Below are 17,261 nucleotides of genomic sequence, written 5' to 3'. Positions count from 1 at the left end.
GGTGGGAAGCCCTGGATGTCTGTTTTATAAGTTAATTTGCATAATCTGTTGGCCTTGAAACGGAAGTCCAAGGGGCATGGCTAGTTTCAGAGAAAGCTTCTTCAGAGAATCTGAACGCTGTCACCAAGACCTAATGATCCCTGTAGCCTTTTGTGTCAGCTCTCCCCAGTAATAGCTCAGTGCCAGGCGGGTCCATCCCATCGGGGCCAGATGCCTGCACAAGGTGAAGGCTTCACACCCGTTCGACAGGATAAAGGTCTAATTTACTTTTATAAGTTAACTCAGTGTTCTGGAGCTGTTTGGGCAAACTGGCTCTTCCATTCCTTTAGCCCATGGCTGTAGGCAGAGAGCACATGACTGTTTTACTGTGGCAAGGAGAAAGTTGACTGCTGAGAAAGAACTCAGCCCAGGCCCAGGCCTCCAGGTTTGCACTCCAGCATCTCAGAGCACTCCTGCTCCAGCTCTCGGGCAATCTGACTCCTCTTCTGGGCCCTCCATTCTCTGTAAAATGGAAGTGACACCTTCCACTGGCTTGGGAACGAAACCACGCCAGAGCACATGAAAGAAGGCCATAGGTGCACAGAAGAACAAGCCTTCCTGGTGTGGGGAGACCTTGAGAGCCTACCTCCTGCTCTGGGTAGCTCTCGGGAGCATCCCACACAGGTTAGCAGAAGATACAGAGGTCTGACCAATTGTTCACGGAAAATTCAAAGAAGACAAAAGAACCTCTCACAAAAAATGACAACACAATGCCCTCCCTCAGGTCACCCCGGGAAAGGCTTGGGACTACACTGGGATCTTAAAAAACTCAACATAGTCACTGGCCAGCTAAGATTTTCAACGGGCTGAAACCCAGGTCTGAGCTGTGTTCTTTGAAGTGAGGCTGTATATGGACTTCAGGCACGCCTCACAGAGAGGGTGGAGTTGGGGCTCAGTCTAAGGTTGAGGCTGCAGCCTACCTTCTGAAGGTCATGAGGCATGCTCACCAACTCTCCAACACTGGGTTGCCTTCTCTGGACTTCATGACTCACTGAGATAACAAACACTACAGATGGAGACACCAGGGAGGCCTCAGGAAACTAGATTGGAATGCACATCCTGGCTTCTGCATAAGCATTCTGCCACACTACGCAAGCCCAGGCTGTTCATCACTTGCCATCACAGGAAAACGGGGTATGTGCCTGAGAGAGCCACTCACCGTGCCGAGCATGGTGACGCAAATCTTCTCTTTTGAACCTCTTCACCACGGGATGGGGAAAGTTCTAGAAACTTTACTCACCTGGGACAATTCTGAGATACAGTGACTCCAGCTTGCGCTGGGGGTTCTGCTGCCCAGAGAATATCTGTTGGGGTGCTTCTGGGAGGTGTGCACCAATAAATCAACCTGTTCATGCTATTATTTCCTAAAATCTGGCCAGCCAAATGCAGGCTTGTCTAAGTGAATAGGTCTGAAACTCTCAGACCAGAGAAAACAGAAGACATAGTTCAGCCCTCAAGACATCTAAAACCACAATGACAATAACAACACAATTAAAGGAGCAATTAAATGTTAAAAAAAAGAAAATATTCTAGAAAAGATTAACGGAGACACCTTACTGTTCCACTTATAAGGGGGGATATCCACACTATATTTTATAATAATGGCAAAAGGATTCTGAAAACCAACCATAAATTATATAGAACTTACATGTAATTGATTACATTTTTAAAATTCTACCAGGAGGTAAAAGTTATGTGTTTGTGTTCTGAGATTATTTTGAGACAGATGTGCGTAAGGGTGAAAAATTTACCTCTACCCCAAAGTAATGGGTTCATTACTAATTATGGCTATTTTCCATTAAAGTTGAGAAGCACTTTCAGTGAGGTCTAGGCATGGACTCTTGGATTGGCCAATGCCATTAAATCATAGAGAAACTGTGTTTCTGTGCTTTTGGACACACGATTCCAAGAAAAGCCATGGTTTCTTTAGATCTGTTAAAAGATGCATGGTTTAAAGAAGATAAGGAGTAAAAGATGACATGATCTGCAGCGTGGTGGGACATACTAATCCACGTGGCAAAGCCAGGACCAATGCTTAAGAAACTGAAGATGAGTTTTTGCTTGTGTGTTATCTCCAGACTGGGGGATGGGGGGTGGAGAGCAATGTGGAGCAGTCATAGTGTTTTGTTCAGGCCTCTGTGTCTCCTTTAAGATGTCTGTTCTCTTCTGGTTTGGGAGTGGGGTTTGGGTATGCAAGTTATCTCATTCTCTGCTGGAGTTCATTTTAACACCAAAGTTTTGACAAATAGTTGGACATTTAAATAGTTTTGAAGCAGAGTATCGATTATCTGGAGAGATATAAAGGAAAACATGGTTCATGTAGCGAATGCCTACTATAACAGTAAGGCCTCAATGAGACAATTTGATTGTCTTTCACACTGAGGCCTGAAGGAAGCAGATGGCTTAGAGCTAGAGGGGTGCTTTGTTCTACGCATTGTCTGCCTGTCTTGTTCTGTCATCTTTCAGGTAGTAATATAAGTTAGTGGCTCTAGGTTCTGTCACCAGATCTGTCTTCAAATAAGGAGAAAAACATGAAGTGGAGGGCAGAACCTTTCCTTTCGATGGTGTTAGTCTGAGGTAGACTACATCACTTCTGTTCACAGTTCCGCTCATCATTTAAAAGTATGATATGTCTCACTGAAAGGTCAGGCTGGGCAGATGGATTAGTTGGTAAAATGCTTGCTGCTGAGTTTGGGTCTGTAACATTCATGTAAAAAGCTAGGCACTGTGGCTTGTGCACAGGGCAAACCTTAGGGCTTTCTTAGTAGTCTAGCTGGATGGGTAAGCTCTGGGTTCAGTGAGAGGCCCTTTCTTGAAAAATAAGGTGGAGAGGGATTGAAAAAGATTCTCAGTGTTGGTCATTGGCCTACACATACACATGCACTTGCATGTGCACACATATGCAGAGAAGGAAAGGGGACACACACACACACACACACACACACACACACACACACACAGAGAGAGAGAGAGAGAGAGAGAGAGAGAGAGAGAGAGAGAGAGGAGAAAGACAAAGGCAGAGAGATAGAGAGACAGAGCCTGAGAAACTGAGAGACAAAGACAGATACAGACAGCCACACAGAGAGAATATACCGTAGCTGGCAACTATGTGCCCAGCTAAGAATTCTATTTCATGTAGGAGTGGACAAAGGTTGTGGGAGGGATGCTGAGTCATCTCTGCTATAAACAGAGTGTGATGTAAATGTGGATTGTGATGGATCCTTTAAGACAGAAACAGTATCTGGGGCAGTGCTGATCACATGCTATCACAGCTTGTAGAACTTAGTAATCAAAACCACCCAACTTTCCACCAGGCTACAGGTTAGCCTGTAAAAGCAGCCTCTGGAATCTTCACTACTGTAAGTTAGGGAGTGACTCCGGCACTCATGGCCATAGTTGGTGTGATAAGTGAAGCTTTTCTTGGCTAAGTACCAATTACACAGTGAAGCAAGACGATCGTTCCCCAGGTGTGCATAGCAGTGGGAGACTTGGTATTATTACATTTGACGCCATACATTTCTTTATCTCTACATATATTATTGGTAAGATATGGCTTTTTTAATCCTGAGATGGTATAATTTCTGTTTGATGAAGGGAATTTTTGGCTCCACATGTCATCCCTCCTTGCACTAGGCTGACATGTTTATTAGCATCTTTGGCTAATAAACATAATTTCCCATAATTAAAATTTCCAAAAAAAAAAAAAAAAAAGAAGGACTGATGGACACCCGGTGAGAGGAGGCTGGTTCTCTGAAGTCTTCCTGTAATTGGACAGGATGACCGTGGTCAGTTTCTCAAATCCTAAATTCTGCCTCTTCGTTTACACTTCTAGGCAACCCACAAGTTCTCTTTACTCTCTTAAATGTCATCAAAGTCACTTCCACATTCATTTCCCCTGCAGTCCATGGCCACCCTCCATGCCAAGCACCTCTACTTTTTTTCCTGTTAATTCAGAGGAGAACATGAACATAATCCCCAACTACAAGTCAAGTTTCCTACATTTGGGGAAGTCTCAAGGGTCAGCAATGGATGAGCCTTGTCCTGGGAAAGACACCTTCATGATCATGGTCTCCTTTCTGCCAGCTAAGTACACAGCATCTACTCTTCTCTGTGACCTAGCATTCTGATCGTGTACATTTCTTCTAGTTTCTCCTTTTGCCCCCCTCTGTCCTGTCAATAATTTGTTCATTATCCATGCAACAGATGCAACACATGCACACGCACACGCACACGCACACCTTTCCCTGTAGTCCAGGCTTGTCTTGAACTTATGATTCTTTTGCCTAAGCCTCTCAAGTGCTGTGGTTATAGGAATGCATCACTATGCCCAGAAAAACTTTCCCAAAGTGCAGTTCACTCTAGTTTTATCTCTGGCTGAAAGCCCATTAAAAGGCTCCCTCTATATTTAAAAACCAATCTAATTTCTGATTAGGTTCCAACGAGTGATGAACTTAGTTCCCATTTAGGCTTCATAAGAGTAGTTAGCACCAGAAATGTAAGTACAATATTATTGTAATAGTCCAAATTTATACTTTCTTATTCAACATTTAAAACCAAGAAACCACAACAGATAGAGGCCTTATATCCAAAATATACAAAGAACTCAAAAAGTTAGACCGCAGGGAGACAAATAACCCTATTAAAAAATGGGGTTCAGAGCTAAACAAAGAATTCACAGCTGAGGAATGCCGAATGGCTGAGAAACACCTAAAGAAATGTTCAACATCTTTAGTCATCAGGGAAATGCAAATCAAAACAACCCTGAGATTTCACCTCACACCAGTGAGAATGGCTAAGATCAAAAACTCAGGTGACAGCAAATGCTGGCGAGGATGCGGAGAAAGAGGAACACTCCTCCATTGTTGGTGGGGTTGCAGACTGGTACAACCATTCTGGAAATCAGTCTGGAGGTTCCTCAGAAAATTGGACATTGAACTGCCTGAGGATCCAGCTATACCTCTCTTGGGCATATACCCAAAAGATGCCCCAACATATAAAAAAGACACGTGCTCCACTATGTTCATCGCAGCCTTATTTATAATAGCCAGAAGCTGGAAAGAACCCAGATGCCCTTCACAGAGGAATGGATACAGAAAATGTGGTACATCTACACAATGGAATATTACTCAGCTATCAAAAACAACGACTTTATGAAATTAGAGGCAAATGGTTGGAACTGGAAAATATCATCCTGAGTGAGCTAACCCAATCACAGAAAGACATACATGGTATGCACTCACTGATAAGTGGCTATTAGCCCAAATGCCTGAATTACCCTAGATGCCTAGAACAAATGAAACTCAAGACGGATGATCAAAATGTGAATGCTTCACTCCTTCTTTAAAAGGGGAACAAGAATACCCTTGGCAGGGAAGAGAGAGGCAAAGATTAAAACAGAGACTGAAGGAACACCCATTCAGAGCCTGCCCCACATGTGGCCCATACATATACAGCCACCCAATTAGACAAGATGGATGAAGCAAAGAAGTGCAGACTGACAGGAACACGATGTAGATCGATCCTGAGAGACACAGCCAGAATACAGCAAATACAGAGGCGAATGCCAGCAGCAAACCACTGAACTGAGAACAGGACCCCCGTTGAAGGAATCAGAGAAAGAACTGGAAGAGCTTGAAGGGGCTTGAGACCCCATATGTACAACAATGCCAAGCAACCAGAGCTTCCAGGGACTAAGCCACTACCTAAAGACTATACATGGACTGACCCTGGACTCTGACCTCATAGGTAGCAATGAATATCCTAGTAAGAGCACCAGTGGAAGGGGAAGCCCTGGGTCCTGCTAAGACTGAACCCCCAGTGAACTAGACTGTTGGGGGAGGGCGGCAATGGGGGAGGGTGAGGAGGGAACACCCATAAGGAAGGGGGGGAGGGAAGGGGATGTTTGCCCGGAAACCGGGAAAGGGAATAACACTCGAAATGTACATAAGAAATACTCAAGTTAATAAAAAAAAATAAAAAAAAATAAAAAAAAAACCATAAAGAAAAGTAAAATCTTGCTATGTGGGGGGAGGGTGGGAGGAACACCCATAAGGAAGGGAGGGGAGGGATGTTTGCCCGAAACCGGAAAGGGAATAACACTCGAAATGTATATAAAAATACTCAAGTTAATTAAAAAAAAAACTTGCTATGCAAGCCTGAGGACTTGAGTTCAATCACCAGAACCCATGTGGAAACAGTGAGGCATAGGTGGCACGTGCTTGCAATCCCAGAGCTAGGGAGGTAGAGACAGGCAGGTCATGGGGCTCAGTAGCTTTGGACATGTGTGCTTTGGGACAGTAAGAGATCCTGTCTAAAAAAGCATGGTGGATGAAACCTGGAAAATGATACCTGAAGCTTATCTCTGGCCTCTATACGCATGTGCACACAAGTGAATACACACCTGGATACACATGTGTACCTGAATACACACACACACACACACACACACACACACAGAGAGAGAGAGAGAGAGAGAGAGAGACAGAGAGACAGAGAGACAGAGAGACAGAGAGAGACAGAGAGATGAACAGAGAAAGGTCAATGGATACATTTAAAAATTATAACTGATTTAATTTTCCAATAGCAGAAAAACATTTAAAAAATCATGCAACACTCATATATCACAACCTTGTTATAAAGATTAAGGTGAATTTTTTATTAAGTGAGGAAAAGCAAGAACAATACAAATATGATCATGTGTCTAAGAACATGCACAAACATTATTTATGAAATATGCAGGACAGAGGAAGAATGTATACCAGTTCTGTTTTAAGGAACGCAGTAGACTCTGTCAGGGTAGTGGCCCGGGGAAGGTGGGATTTTATGTACACTCATAATACTGGAAACATTTTTCATTCAGCACAAATCCTGTTACTTGTATAATTCCAAAGATAATTAAAACAAAAAATGCATAGGCGTCACCCGTGATAGGTGTTAGCTTAGATTTTTCAGAGTCTATTTAATAAAAGTTCTTAATTTTTCAACCTCCCTTATATCCTACTGACCAAAGGTGGGGGGGTGGAGATGGTTAATAGGACAAGGGGGTGTGGACATGTTTGGAAATAATTCTTGGAGGTGATTCCAATCTTCATTGTCGGCAGTCCCGTTCACTAGCAAAACACCAGACGTGAATCGGCAGCGGTTTGATCCAGTAGAACCTGGAATGAGTCCACTGACGCGGCAAGAAGCAGCTGGAACACCACCACAAGCTCTTTGGCGAGTTTCTCTCTACAGAGTCACAACAAGCGAAGATCAGTGAAGAAAGCAAGGTGAACCAATGCCAGAGTGTTGTCCACAGTCTGCTGAGTTAAACTCTGTCCATCACGTACCCTCTCAAGCATCCCATCCAGCAAAACGTCACATGCATTTTCACCAGACAGCCTCCAGAAAAGCACCAGGTGCCTGCTTCAGCAAAACGACCTCTCATAAGACAGCTTCCAGAAAAGCATCACTTGGCATAACCGAGTCTCTGGTGAAACCAGAAATTCCCACTTCAGATAAGCTTAGAAAAGAATTTGACAATCTCTCCGTGTTATACACAGCCAGGGTCACATGTGTTACTGGAAAATGTCTTTGGGTAATGCGCGGCTGTAGAAATGCCCCAACCCAACTGGAAAATATCATCCTGAGTGAGCTAACCCAATCACAGAAAGACATACATGGTATGCACTCATTGATAAGTGGCTATTAGCCCAAATGCCTGAATTACCCTAGATGCCTAGAACAAATGAAACTCAAGACGGATGATCAAAATGTGAATGCTTCGCTCCTTCTTTAAAAGGGGAACAAGAATACCCTTGGCAGGGAAGAGAGAGGCAAAGATTAAAACAGAGACTGAAGGGACACCCATTCAGAGCCTGCCCCACATGTGGCCCATATATATACAGCCACCCAATTAGATAAGATGGATGAAGCAAAGAAGTGCAGAAGTGTAGATCGCTCCTGAGAGACACAGCCAGAATACAGCAAATACAGAGGCGAATGCCAGCAGCAAACCACTGAACTGAGAACGGGACCCCCGTGGAAGGAATCAGAGAATGAACTGGAAGAGCTTGAAGGGGCTTGAGACCCCATATGTACAACAATGCCAAGCAACCAGAGCTTCCAGGGACTAAGCCACTACCTAAAGACTATACATGGACTGAACCTGGACTCTGACCTCATAGGTAGCAATGAATATCCTAGTAAGAGCACCAGTGGAAGGGGAAGCCCTGGGTCCTGCTAAGACTGAACCCCAGTGAACTAGACAGTTGGGGGGGTGGCAATAGGGGGAGGGTGGGAGGGAACACCCATAAGGAAGGGGAGGGGAGGGGATGTTTGCCGAAACCAGGAAAAGGAATAACACTTTCGAAATGTATATAAGAAATATTCAAGTTAATAAAAAAAAAAAAAGAAAAGAAAAACAAAAAAAAGAAATGCCCCAACCCACAGTCCTCCAACTCTCCAATCAGTCTTAGAGTCTTCACCATCTGCCTGGACCATCGGCTGTAAATTTAACTTAACACACAGAAATCTAGTCACTCCCCCTGGTACCTAACATTCAGGGAGTTTCTTCAGGTGCAAATAGATTCCATGCTTGGGTCTGAGCACAGTGTGGCTGGAGAAGGCAGGAGGCCTGGTGAGGTCTGCAGCTACTTGGAAGCGGAGCAGAGTCAAGGCAATGGCCACCTTTAACTCCAGCATGGCAAACTGCTGCCCGATGCAATTCCTGTGGAGACGGAGGGGGGGAGAGAGGGGTAAGTCTCTAGCATAATAAGTCTGGAGTTGGGCTGGAGAGATGGCTCAGAGGTTAAGAGCACTGGTTGCTCTTCCAGAGGTCTTGAGTTCAATTCCTAGCAACCACATGGTGGCTCACAACCATCTGTAATGGGATCTGATGCCCTCTTCTGGTGTGTCTGAAGACAGCTACAGTGTACTCATATAAATAATAAATCTTTTTAAAAAAATAAGTCTGGAGTCCACAGCTGCTTAGCAGTTTCCTCTGATTGAAGCATTCTCTGCAGGAAGGAGGGAAGGGACTCATGAAACTCCAGAGGTGAACAGATTTCATGTAAGGACAAGGAGGTTCATGAGGGACCTTCCCAGAGTTATAGAAGCAGTAAAGAGCTGCTGGGAAGGAGACTGACCTGCTGTGCTAACTAGAGTCCCCTCAGACTTGTCCAAATGCCTGCAAGTTGTGCAGAGAGCTCCAGGGTGGCAGCTTTGGAGAACAGTCGCTTGTGCTGGCTTGGGCTTTTGGGTGGTGCAGTTTGTGGTGGTTTGAAAGAGAATGCCCCCAATAGGCTCTTATGTCTGCATATTTGGTCTACAGTTGATGGAACAGTATGGGAAGGATTGGGGGTGTGTCTTGTTGAAGGATGTGTGTGTCTCTCTGGGAGGTGGGCCTTGATGTTCCAAAAGCCTAGTCATTCCCAGTTAGCTAGCTCTTCTCTCTCTCTCTCTCTCTCTCTCTCTCTCTCTCTCTCTCTCTCTCTCTCTCTCCCTTCCTCCTCCCTCTCCCTCCCTTGACCTCCTCCTCCTCCTCCCCTCCTCCTCCTCCCCTCCCTCCCCTCCTCCCTCCCTCCCCTCCTCCCTCCCCCTCCTCCCCCCCTCCTCCTCCCTCTCCCTCTCTGCCTGGTGCTTGTGGATCAGATTTTAGCCCTCAGCTACTACTGCTCCAGTGCCACACCTGCATGCCTGCTGCCTGGCTTTCCTTCAGAATAGCCATGGATTCACCCTCTGACTCTGTAAGCCCCCACTAAACTCTTCTACAACTTGTCTTGGCCATGGTGTTTCACTAAATTAGACTCTCACCATTCTTTACTTTGGTCTGTGGGGGTAATCTTTCTGGGGTGAGTAGATGTGTTTGTGTTATTTCTTCCTAGGAAAAAAGGTCTCTTATACCATGCCACAGTAAAGCAGAGTTTTCACACCAAATATCATTGAAACTATTGGGATCTATGTTTATGACATTCCCTGCAAGAATGTAGACCTGGAGGATCTGATGTGATGTCCTCCCTGGAGAAATTGGCAGTTGGAGTCACCCACAACATATTTCTCCAGTAAGGGGAGGTGACATTGAGCCCAATGAGCAATATTTACACTGCGGGATTGCTTCCTGAGGCTTGACTCACACGGGCTGTGACAGAAAGAGGCATTGTTCTTTGTGAAGAGATGGGTTCTGGGGAGGAACTTATGGAGCGGAGGGCCTGATATGTGTAAATAGGTTTTTGATGCAAAATTTCCACAGCTTTAAGTTCACCTTACCTTGGACCACTGGAGAATGGTAGGAAGGCGCAGGGGTGTCTCTGTTCAGAATTCTCCTTAGTGAATCTCAAAGGGTCAAAGACCTGAAATGAGAGGACAACCCCGTCTTGCCAACAGCACACTTTTCAGGTGCTACTTACTGCTGAACAACGACGCACACCACAGAAGCAATTTAAAACACTCTACTGGCCACACGCCAAAAAGACTTTACGTTCTGTTTTCGTTCTTTTGTGTTTTCTCCCAGAGAGGGTTTCTCTGTGTGGCCCTGGCTGTCCTGGAACTTGCTCTTGTAGATCAGGCTGACTTCAAACTCACAGAGACATACCTACCTCTGTCTCCCAAATGCTGGGACTAAAGGTGTGCACCTGGCTTTTTCTTGCACAACATTAATTTTAATAATAGATTTTATTGAACAAAAGTCTATCATGTATTCTGCATAAATATTTAGGGAAAATCTCACTTTTGAAAGATGTACACATTTCTCCGTTTCAAAAATATTTCAGTTTGAGAGAAGACACTGTTGCTTTCAAACTCTACGTTGCAATTCCAATTAGCCAAGTTACTCAGTGGTCACATAAATAATGACTCTAGAGTCCTGGAGGGCTTATCTGGTGCTTGTTTGACTTGTCTGCTAGCCGGTCTAAGAGTCTAAGAGTTCACACACTCAGAAGCCAACTCAGATGAGACATAAAGGTCCAGCTTCCTATTCCACAGAGTAGATCTAAAGCCCCAATGGTCTACCTAGAAGAAAACACTAGTACTCGTGTTTTGAATTTGAAGAATATTAAATCGAGTCAGGCTTGCTACACATCTCCTTGCCTGTCCTTGTCCTCCTTTCTCTTCTGAGACTGTTGTGGGACCCAGGCAGCTGACCTATGTGGTTTCCAACTGGATTCTGATAATATAAGGCATTGGTGGGGATCTGTAGAGTAGTTGTAGAGAGTTTGGGGTGTTGAATGTTCATTTGCTCCTTCCCGCTGACCATCTTAGGTTGGCATTATCTACTGCATGGACTTATCTGGTGTTTCCTCCTCAGCTCCTAACTCTTTTGCCCCAGGTTCTGTAACCCTCCCTTCTGGAGATAAAGATAAATGATTATGAAAGCTATCCCTTCTCATTTGCTTTCCCTAAACTCTGCCCATATCTTCACAAATAGTTTCTTTATGAAGTGCTGGTGCTGAGTAAGTTGAATATGACATCAGTACCACCAGGTTCTCGATTGCTTCATACGATAAGAGAGAGGCTAAGCTGCTCAATTTACTCCCTTGACCAGCCAAAGTCCTGCTGTGTCAACCCCCCTGCAGGTGTTTGGAAGAGCTTGTCAGGTGAGGGAGTGAGACAGAGACAGTGACAGTTGGGAGCAGATTGTGGGACTAAAGTCTTTCAGATCGCAATAAAGATAAAGGACATGAGGTGAGGATGAGATCATTAGTGGGCGAGTTTTACACACTTCTGACTTTTATGTTTGTTTGCCTAGGGTTGTTTACTTTCACAGTACATGATTAGCTGTGGACACATGACTCACTCAAGCATCACTCTCTGAAACACGTCCCCTGAAGACACTCTTACCTTTGGGTCTTTCCAGACAGCAGGATTGTGGTGGAGACCCCAAATACTAAGGACCACAGTCATTCCTGAGGCAGAAGGGAAACAGAGCATAGGCTGCTGTAGTGTGTTCTCTGCCAAGACTTTTCTTCCAGGAAAAATGTGCTAGCTCCCGCTGAGCTGTGCACCAATTCTCCACCAGGGAAGGACAAGGGGGAAGGAAGATGGGCTTGGGTTTAAACCTCAGTTTTCAAAGCAGTTATTTATTTAATTCATGATTTTATCCTAGGAAGCTGTCAGTGTCCCTCCAAAGCACTAAACTGTGCTTAAGTTTTCTGCTTTGTTTGGAAATTACTTAAGTGTTTGTTAACAGTTAGCACTTCATAGAGACAGTTCTGTTATTCTACCTGTGGCTAATTTCTCTTGGCACTGGTTATTCATAAAAGGTGGAGATGGGGCAAACATTGATATGGTTGGTAGTTAAAAAAAAGACAAAGGAGAGGGAATTTGAGTATCATTTTCTTATCCACAATAATTCTGGTTTTGTCAACAAGATCACAGAGGTTGAAGGGTTGACCTCCGTTCTCCTGCTGACTTGTTGATACTAAAGCACAGTGAAAGAGTGTCCCATGAGATCCCACTGCCCCCATGTGCCCCACCTAGACATGTGCACTTCAAGTATAGGGTCTTTATGAGTTCTAGCTTTGCTTTGTATCTATTAACCTTCTGTGAATATATGGAATCCCCAGTGGTTTTTTTGAGACGTTAAAATACTGTAGAAATGCTTGTAAACTGTGGAATATTGACCACACATCTGTTAAGATCACATTCCAAGGGGGAAAATGCGACTTATTATTCCCTCATAAGGTTGATATGGTGATAAAGACTCCCCTCACATTAACATAATGATGCTCATGTCCTGTGGCTCTCACAAATATTATCATAGAGACAGTGTTCCATAATGGACGAAACCCTTGCCTGGGGTTCTCAAAGTGAGGCTGGAACCTAACAGCTCTCCAATTGGCTATGTGGCTTAAGAAGGTCACTGAAGCTCACGTATGATTGAGGAATTATCCTCTGAGCTTTCAGTAGCTGCCTAATTCTAACTAGAGGTTCCCCAAAGCTCCAAATCCTACGAATCATCATCACTGTGACCTTCATGATCTCATGCTTAGGAGGAGAACGTGAAGACCTGCAGGCAGCGAGTGTCCATCTGGGAGGGTAAGGGGTTTGCTGAGTTCCCTGGAGATGGATGGGACGGGAGGAATCAAGCGGAGTGTCTCCTTGATGCACATTGTAGTGTATGGCATCTCATCCAGCTGTTCCCTGTGAGGACAAAGGAGGGAGGAAGTGACTTAGACTTCAAATCCACTTTGTAGTGGTCTCTATTTGAGTTATTTTCCTGTAAGCATTACTATTGGGGTAAAGAGATTTTTCTCTAGTTTTATATAGCACAATGTTAAAGTATAACCTTTTCTGTTTCCATGTCAACTGAAGTTCCAAAGGTGACAGACACACAGATGTGACATGCCAACAAGATTTCTGAAAAGCAGTGTTACAACCCTTAGCTCTTCAAGTAAAGCAAGAATGTACAAGGAATAGCTAAAAGCTGAAGAAGAGATAAATGAAGTTTAAGAGAGAAAAAATTATTTAAAGAGAATTGCTGAAATGTTGAAGTACCTTGGAAAATGGAGTGGGGTGGTACTCATCTTAAACAAAGGAGACTTACTTTGGGTCACTTAGAGGATCTGACATGTGCTCCTTGGAGTTTGGGAGTGCAGAATGAATGACAAGTGACTCAGAGCAGATAGACTGGCAGAGGGGAGTAGCAGAAGCAAGGTAGGGATGCACAGGATGTCTGGTGGATGAGCGAACTGAACTGACTGGAGGAGGGAGAGTTGCAGACCAGCTGGAGAAAAGCACTATGTCCAGAGCTTCCCTGCCCCATGAGTCACCACTAGAAAGTTCCAGGAAGAGAGCCTTCAATACGCTTGCAGATGTAACAGTTGAGAGAAAGGAGGAACACAAATATTTGCCAAACCTTTGGCATGACCATGGTATTTCCAGCTGTTTTCCCTTTTATACTGGATTTGATCATTTCTGACAGGGTCAGTACCTCATGATAGGGAGAAGCTGTTCAAGATGACAAGTCAACAACAAACTCTTCTCATTCTACTGGCTTCCTGGACCAGGGTGGGATGGACAGAGAGGCTCCAAGCGGATAAACATGTGGATGATGATTTGATATGCCCTGGGCTAAACTGGCATGAGAGTGAGTGGCTTGTGGTTTAAGTAGACGGGCTCTATGAGACTCCTTAAGATTTTGCCTTCGGGATGAAAAGAAGTCTTCCCACAGAAGTCCAAAGTGAGAGCAGGAGAAGATGAAAAGGTTTGTTTGTATACTAACAAGTCAAATGAGATCAAGAAATGACTGCATGTGTTTGGTCATTTTGCCTAATCTCATTTCTAGTTCCTTTTCTGATGAATTACTTTAATATAAGGTGTTGACCTTGTAAAAATGTAAAATTTAAGTTTTGTATTCTTTCCCCACCAAGGCCAGGAAATAAAAGAGCAATTGTGTCTACTCTGGGACTTACATAATTAAGAAAAGCAATTTTTCTCATATCAACTCAAAAGAAAAGAAGAATTTTGGTTGTTGTTTTTTGGTTTGAGACAGTCTCACTATGTAATCCTCAATGGCCTGGAACTCTGAGTAGACCTGTCTGGCTCCAAATTTACATAAATCTTCCTGAGAAAAGAACTTTAAACCAACATAGAAGTTGCCTGACAAGGACCCAAAGAGAGAAATTGTTTAAGATTTTCTGAATGCCACATGTGAAGCTCATTAGTGAGAACAGTAGGTATGTTATAGAGTTTTTAAACAAATGTGTTCTGAGACTGGAGTTGGCTCATCAGTTAAGACTGCTTGCTGCTCTTACAAAGGACTTGCGTCCAGTTTCCAGCACCCATGCCGGATGACTCACAACCACTCCAGCTCCAGAGGATCTGACACCCTCTTCTGGATTCTATGGCACCTGCGCTCATGTGCATAAACCCCTACACAGACACACGCATTCACATAATTATAGAAGAATAAATCTTTGAATATGTGTTTTTTGTAGTATATTCCCTTTCTTTTCTTAAAAGAGAGATAGTTAATATCATCTGGACTTTTGTTCCCCCACCTGGCCAGGATTCAATGGCTGCTTTCAAATTTAGACCAATCAAGACTAAGAAAAGTCAATGCTGTTTCTTCCTCTTTCTTTTCTTTTTCTCTTTTGTTGTTTGAGACAGGGTCTCACTATGTAGCTCTGGCTGTCCTAGCACTCACTATGTGCCATAGTGTCTCATACTCACAAAGATCTGCCTACCCTGCTGGAGTTAAAGGTATGTAGTACTGTACCCAGCCTTATTCATCTCTTAAGTAATTACAACAGAATAGATCAAGCATTGAATTCATGCTGGAAACAGACATACCAGTCTTCCAAGTTTAGTGAATAAATAAAAACAGACTAGTCAGTGAGATGATGGGACAGGAGGCTCCCCAATTGGACTCCCCTCTCCCCAGCAACAATGATTTCACAGACAAAAGTTCCTTTGTGTGAGACAATGCTTGATCTACTATGAAGCTGTAGTAATAAAAAAGCAAATGGAATAGGTGGAAAGGCTGGAACTCTACACCTACACCTGTACCTGCACCTGCACCTGCACCTGCACCTGCACCTGCACCTGCACCTGCACCTGCACCTGGATCTACACCTACACATGCACCTGCACCTGCACCTGGATCTACATCTGCACCTGCACCTGCACCTGCACCCGCACCTGCACCTACACATAAACTTATGGACAATGAATCTTCAGCAAAGGTTCCAAGAACACACAATGAGGAAGATAGTTCAGTGACTATGTTGAGGAAGCTAGACATACACATCAAGAATAAAATGAGATTCTTATCCTATATACAAAACTCAACTCAGAATTGAATAAAGACTTAAAAATACTATCTGATTGTAAAACTACTAGAGAAACCAATGGCTGAGAGATGCTTGTTGACATGGGTCATTGCAAAGATATTTTGAGTTTTTCTCTTGAACAAAAATCAACAAAAACAAAAAAGAGGATGAGTTTACAATAAGTGAAAAATTTCTTATTATGACAAAGAAAATAACAGAATGATGACTTACAAAACAGGGAAATCATTTGCAAACAACACATATAATAAGGAATTAATACTCAAAATATATGAAGACCTCAATAACTCAAGAAAACATGTAAACTGATTAAAATACACGGAAAGGACCTATATAGAAAATCTGTCAAAAACTGACTTACAAACACTTGACGGGCGTGTGGAAAATTCATGTTAGAGAGAAGAGAGATAAATGTTCGTGAGGATTTGGAGGACATTCCATGCACACTGTCAGTGTTAATGTGGATCAATGCAGCCAAATGGAAAGCAGTGTGGAAGTGTCTAAAATAATTACAAAAAGAAGTGGCATGCGCTCCAGGAATTCCATTCATCCATATACATTTAGAGGCAATGAAGGTACTGTGTCAACTTCAGCTTTCTTCACAACGGTCCAAATAAGAAACAGCCTGAGGGAAATTATCTGAGGAGTGAATAAAGAACACGTGTGCACACACAACACAATGCTGTGTACCCGTGAAAAGAAAGCAAACACCTTGATGGCTGAAAAGGAGTCTTAGGAGGAGAGAGTAGGGTAGCTCAGTCAAGCATGTGACCGACAAGAGGCACAGAATTTCAGTTAGATATGGAGGGGCTACGTTGTTGTAGTTGTTGTTAATAATTTGTTGTATATTTAAAAATTAAATTTATAATTTAAATGTCCTCACCACAAAAATAACTGCAGAGTTAATGGAGATGCCTATTGGTTTAGTTATTTCAAAAATGCATAAATGGGTTCAAACAGCATATTGTAAACTATAAATTTATACATACAAACAAACATGCACACTTTTTATCAGTAAAAAGCCATTACTTAACATCGTATTTTATTCTGTAGAGATGGCTTTGTGTGTGTGTGTGTGTGTGTGTGTGTGTGTGTGTGTGTAGTACACACGCCATGGCACACATGGGAAGTTTGGAGGCAACTTTGTGGAGTCAGTTCTCTATCTCTGGATTCTGGGGATTGGATCCAGAACAGGATTCTATAGCCGAGTCATCTTGCTGGCCCTCTGCCCCTGCCTTTTTTTCTTAAATGTGTATGCTGGGGATCGAACTCAGGTCCTCATGCTTGTGCCCCAAGTGCTTTAATGACTGAGCATCTTCCCAGATGAAGGAGATTCTGCTCTCCTCAGATGAAGCTTTGAACTTACAGTAGGAAATAACTCTAGGTTTCTTACTTTTAAAGTGAAATCTCATCTACCTTTAGAACTTCAAGTTTTGTTTTCTGAGCCAATTTGTACCT

General features: G+C 43.4%; 1 protein-coding gene across 1 annotated transcript in view; it reads right to left on the bottom strand.

The window, feature by feature from the left end:
• Positions 1 to 8,455: 8,455 nt before the first annotated feature.
• The window catches only part of LOC116898785 (cytochrome P450 4X1), a 29,103-nt gene continuing 20,297 nt past the window's right edge, over positions 8,456 to 17,261 (bottom strand). The window contains exons 9-12 of the mRNA XM_032900128.1: positions 13,022 to 13,155; positions 11,854 to 11,918; positions 10,285 to 10,367; positions 8,456 to 8,746 (exon numbers count right to left, since the gene is read on the bottom strand). Of these exons, the coding sequence (XP_032756019.1) occupies positions 8,572 to 8,746; positions 10,285 to 10,367; positions 11,854 to 11,918; positions 13,022 to 13,155 (457 nt within the window). The 3' untranslated portion in view covers positions 8,456 to 8,571. The remainder of the gene's footprint in view (positions 8,747 to 10,284; positions 10,368 to 11,853; positions 11,919 to 13,021; positions 13,156 to 17,261) is intronic.

This window comes from Rattus rattus, chromosome 1 (assembly GCF_011064425.1).
Source record: "Rattus rattus isolate New Zealand chromosome 1, Rrattus_CSIRO_v1, whole genome shotgun sequence".
Classification (NCBI taxonomy): Eukaryota; Metazoa; Chordata; class Mammalia; order Rodentia; family Muridae; genus Rattus; species Rattus rattus.
Note: the sequence above shows the minus strand (reverse complement) of the source record. Positions and strands in the feature narration are given on the sequence as shown.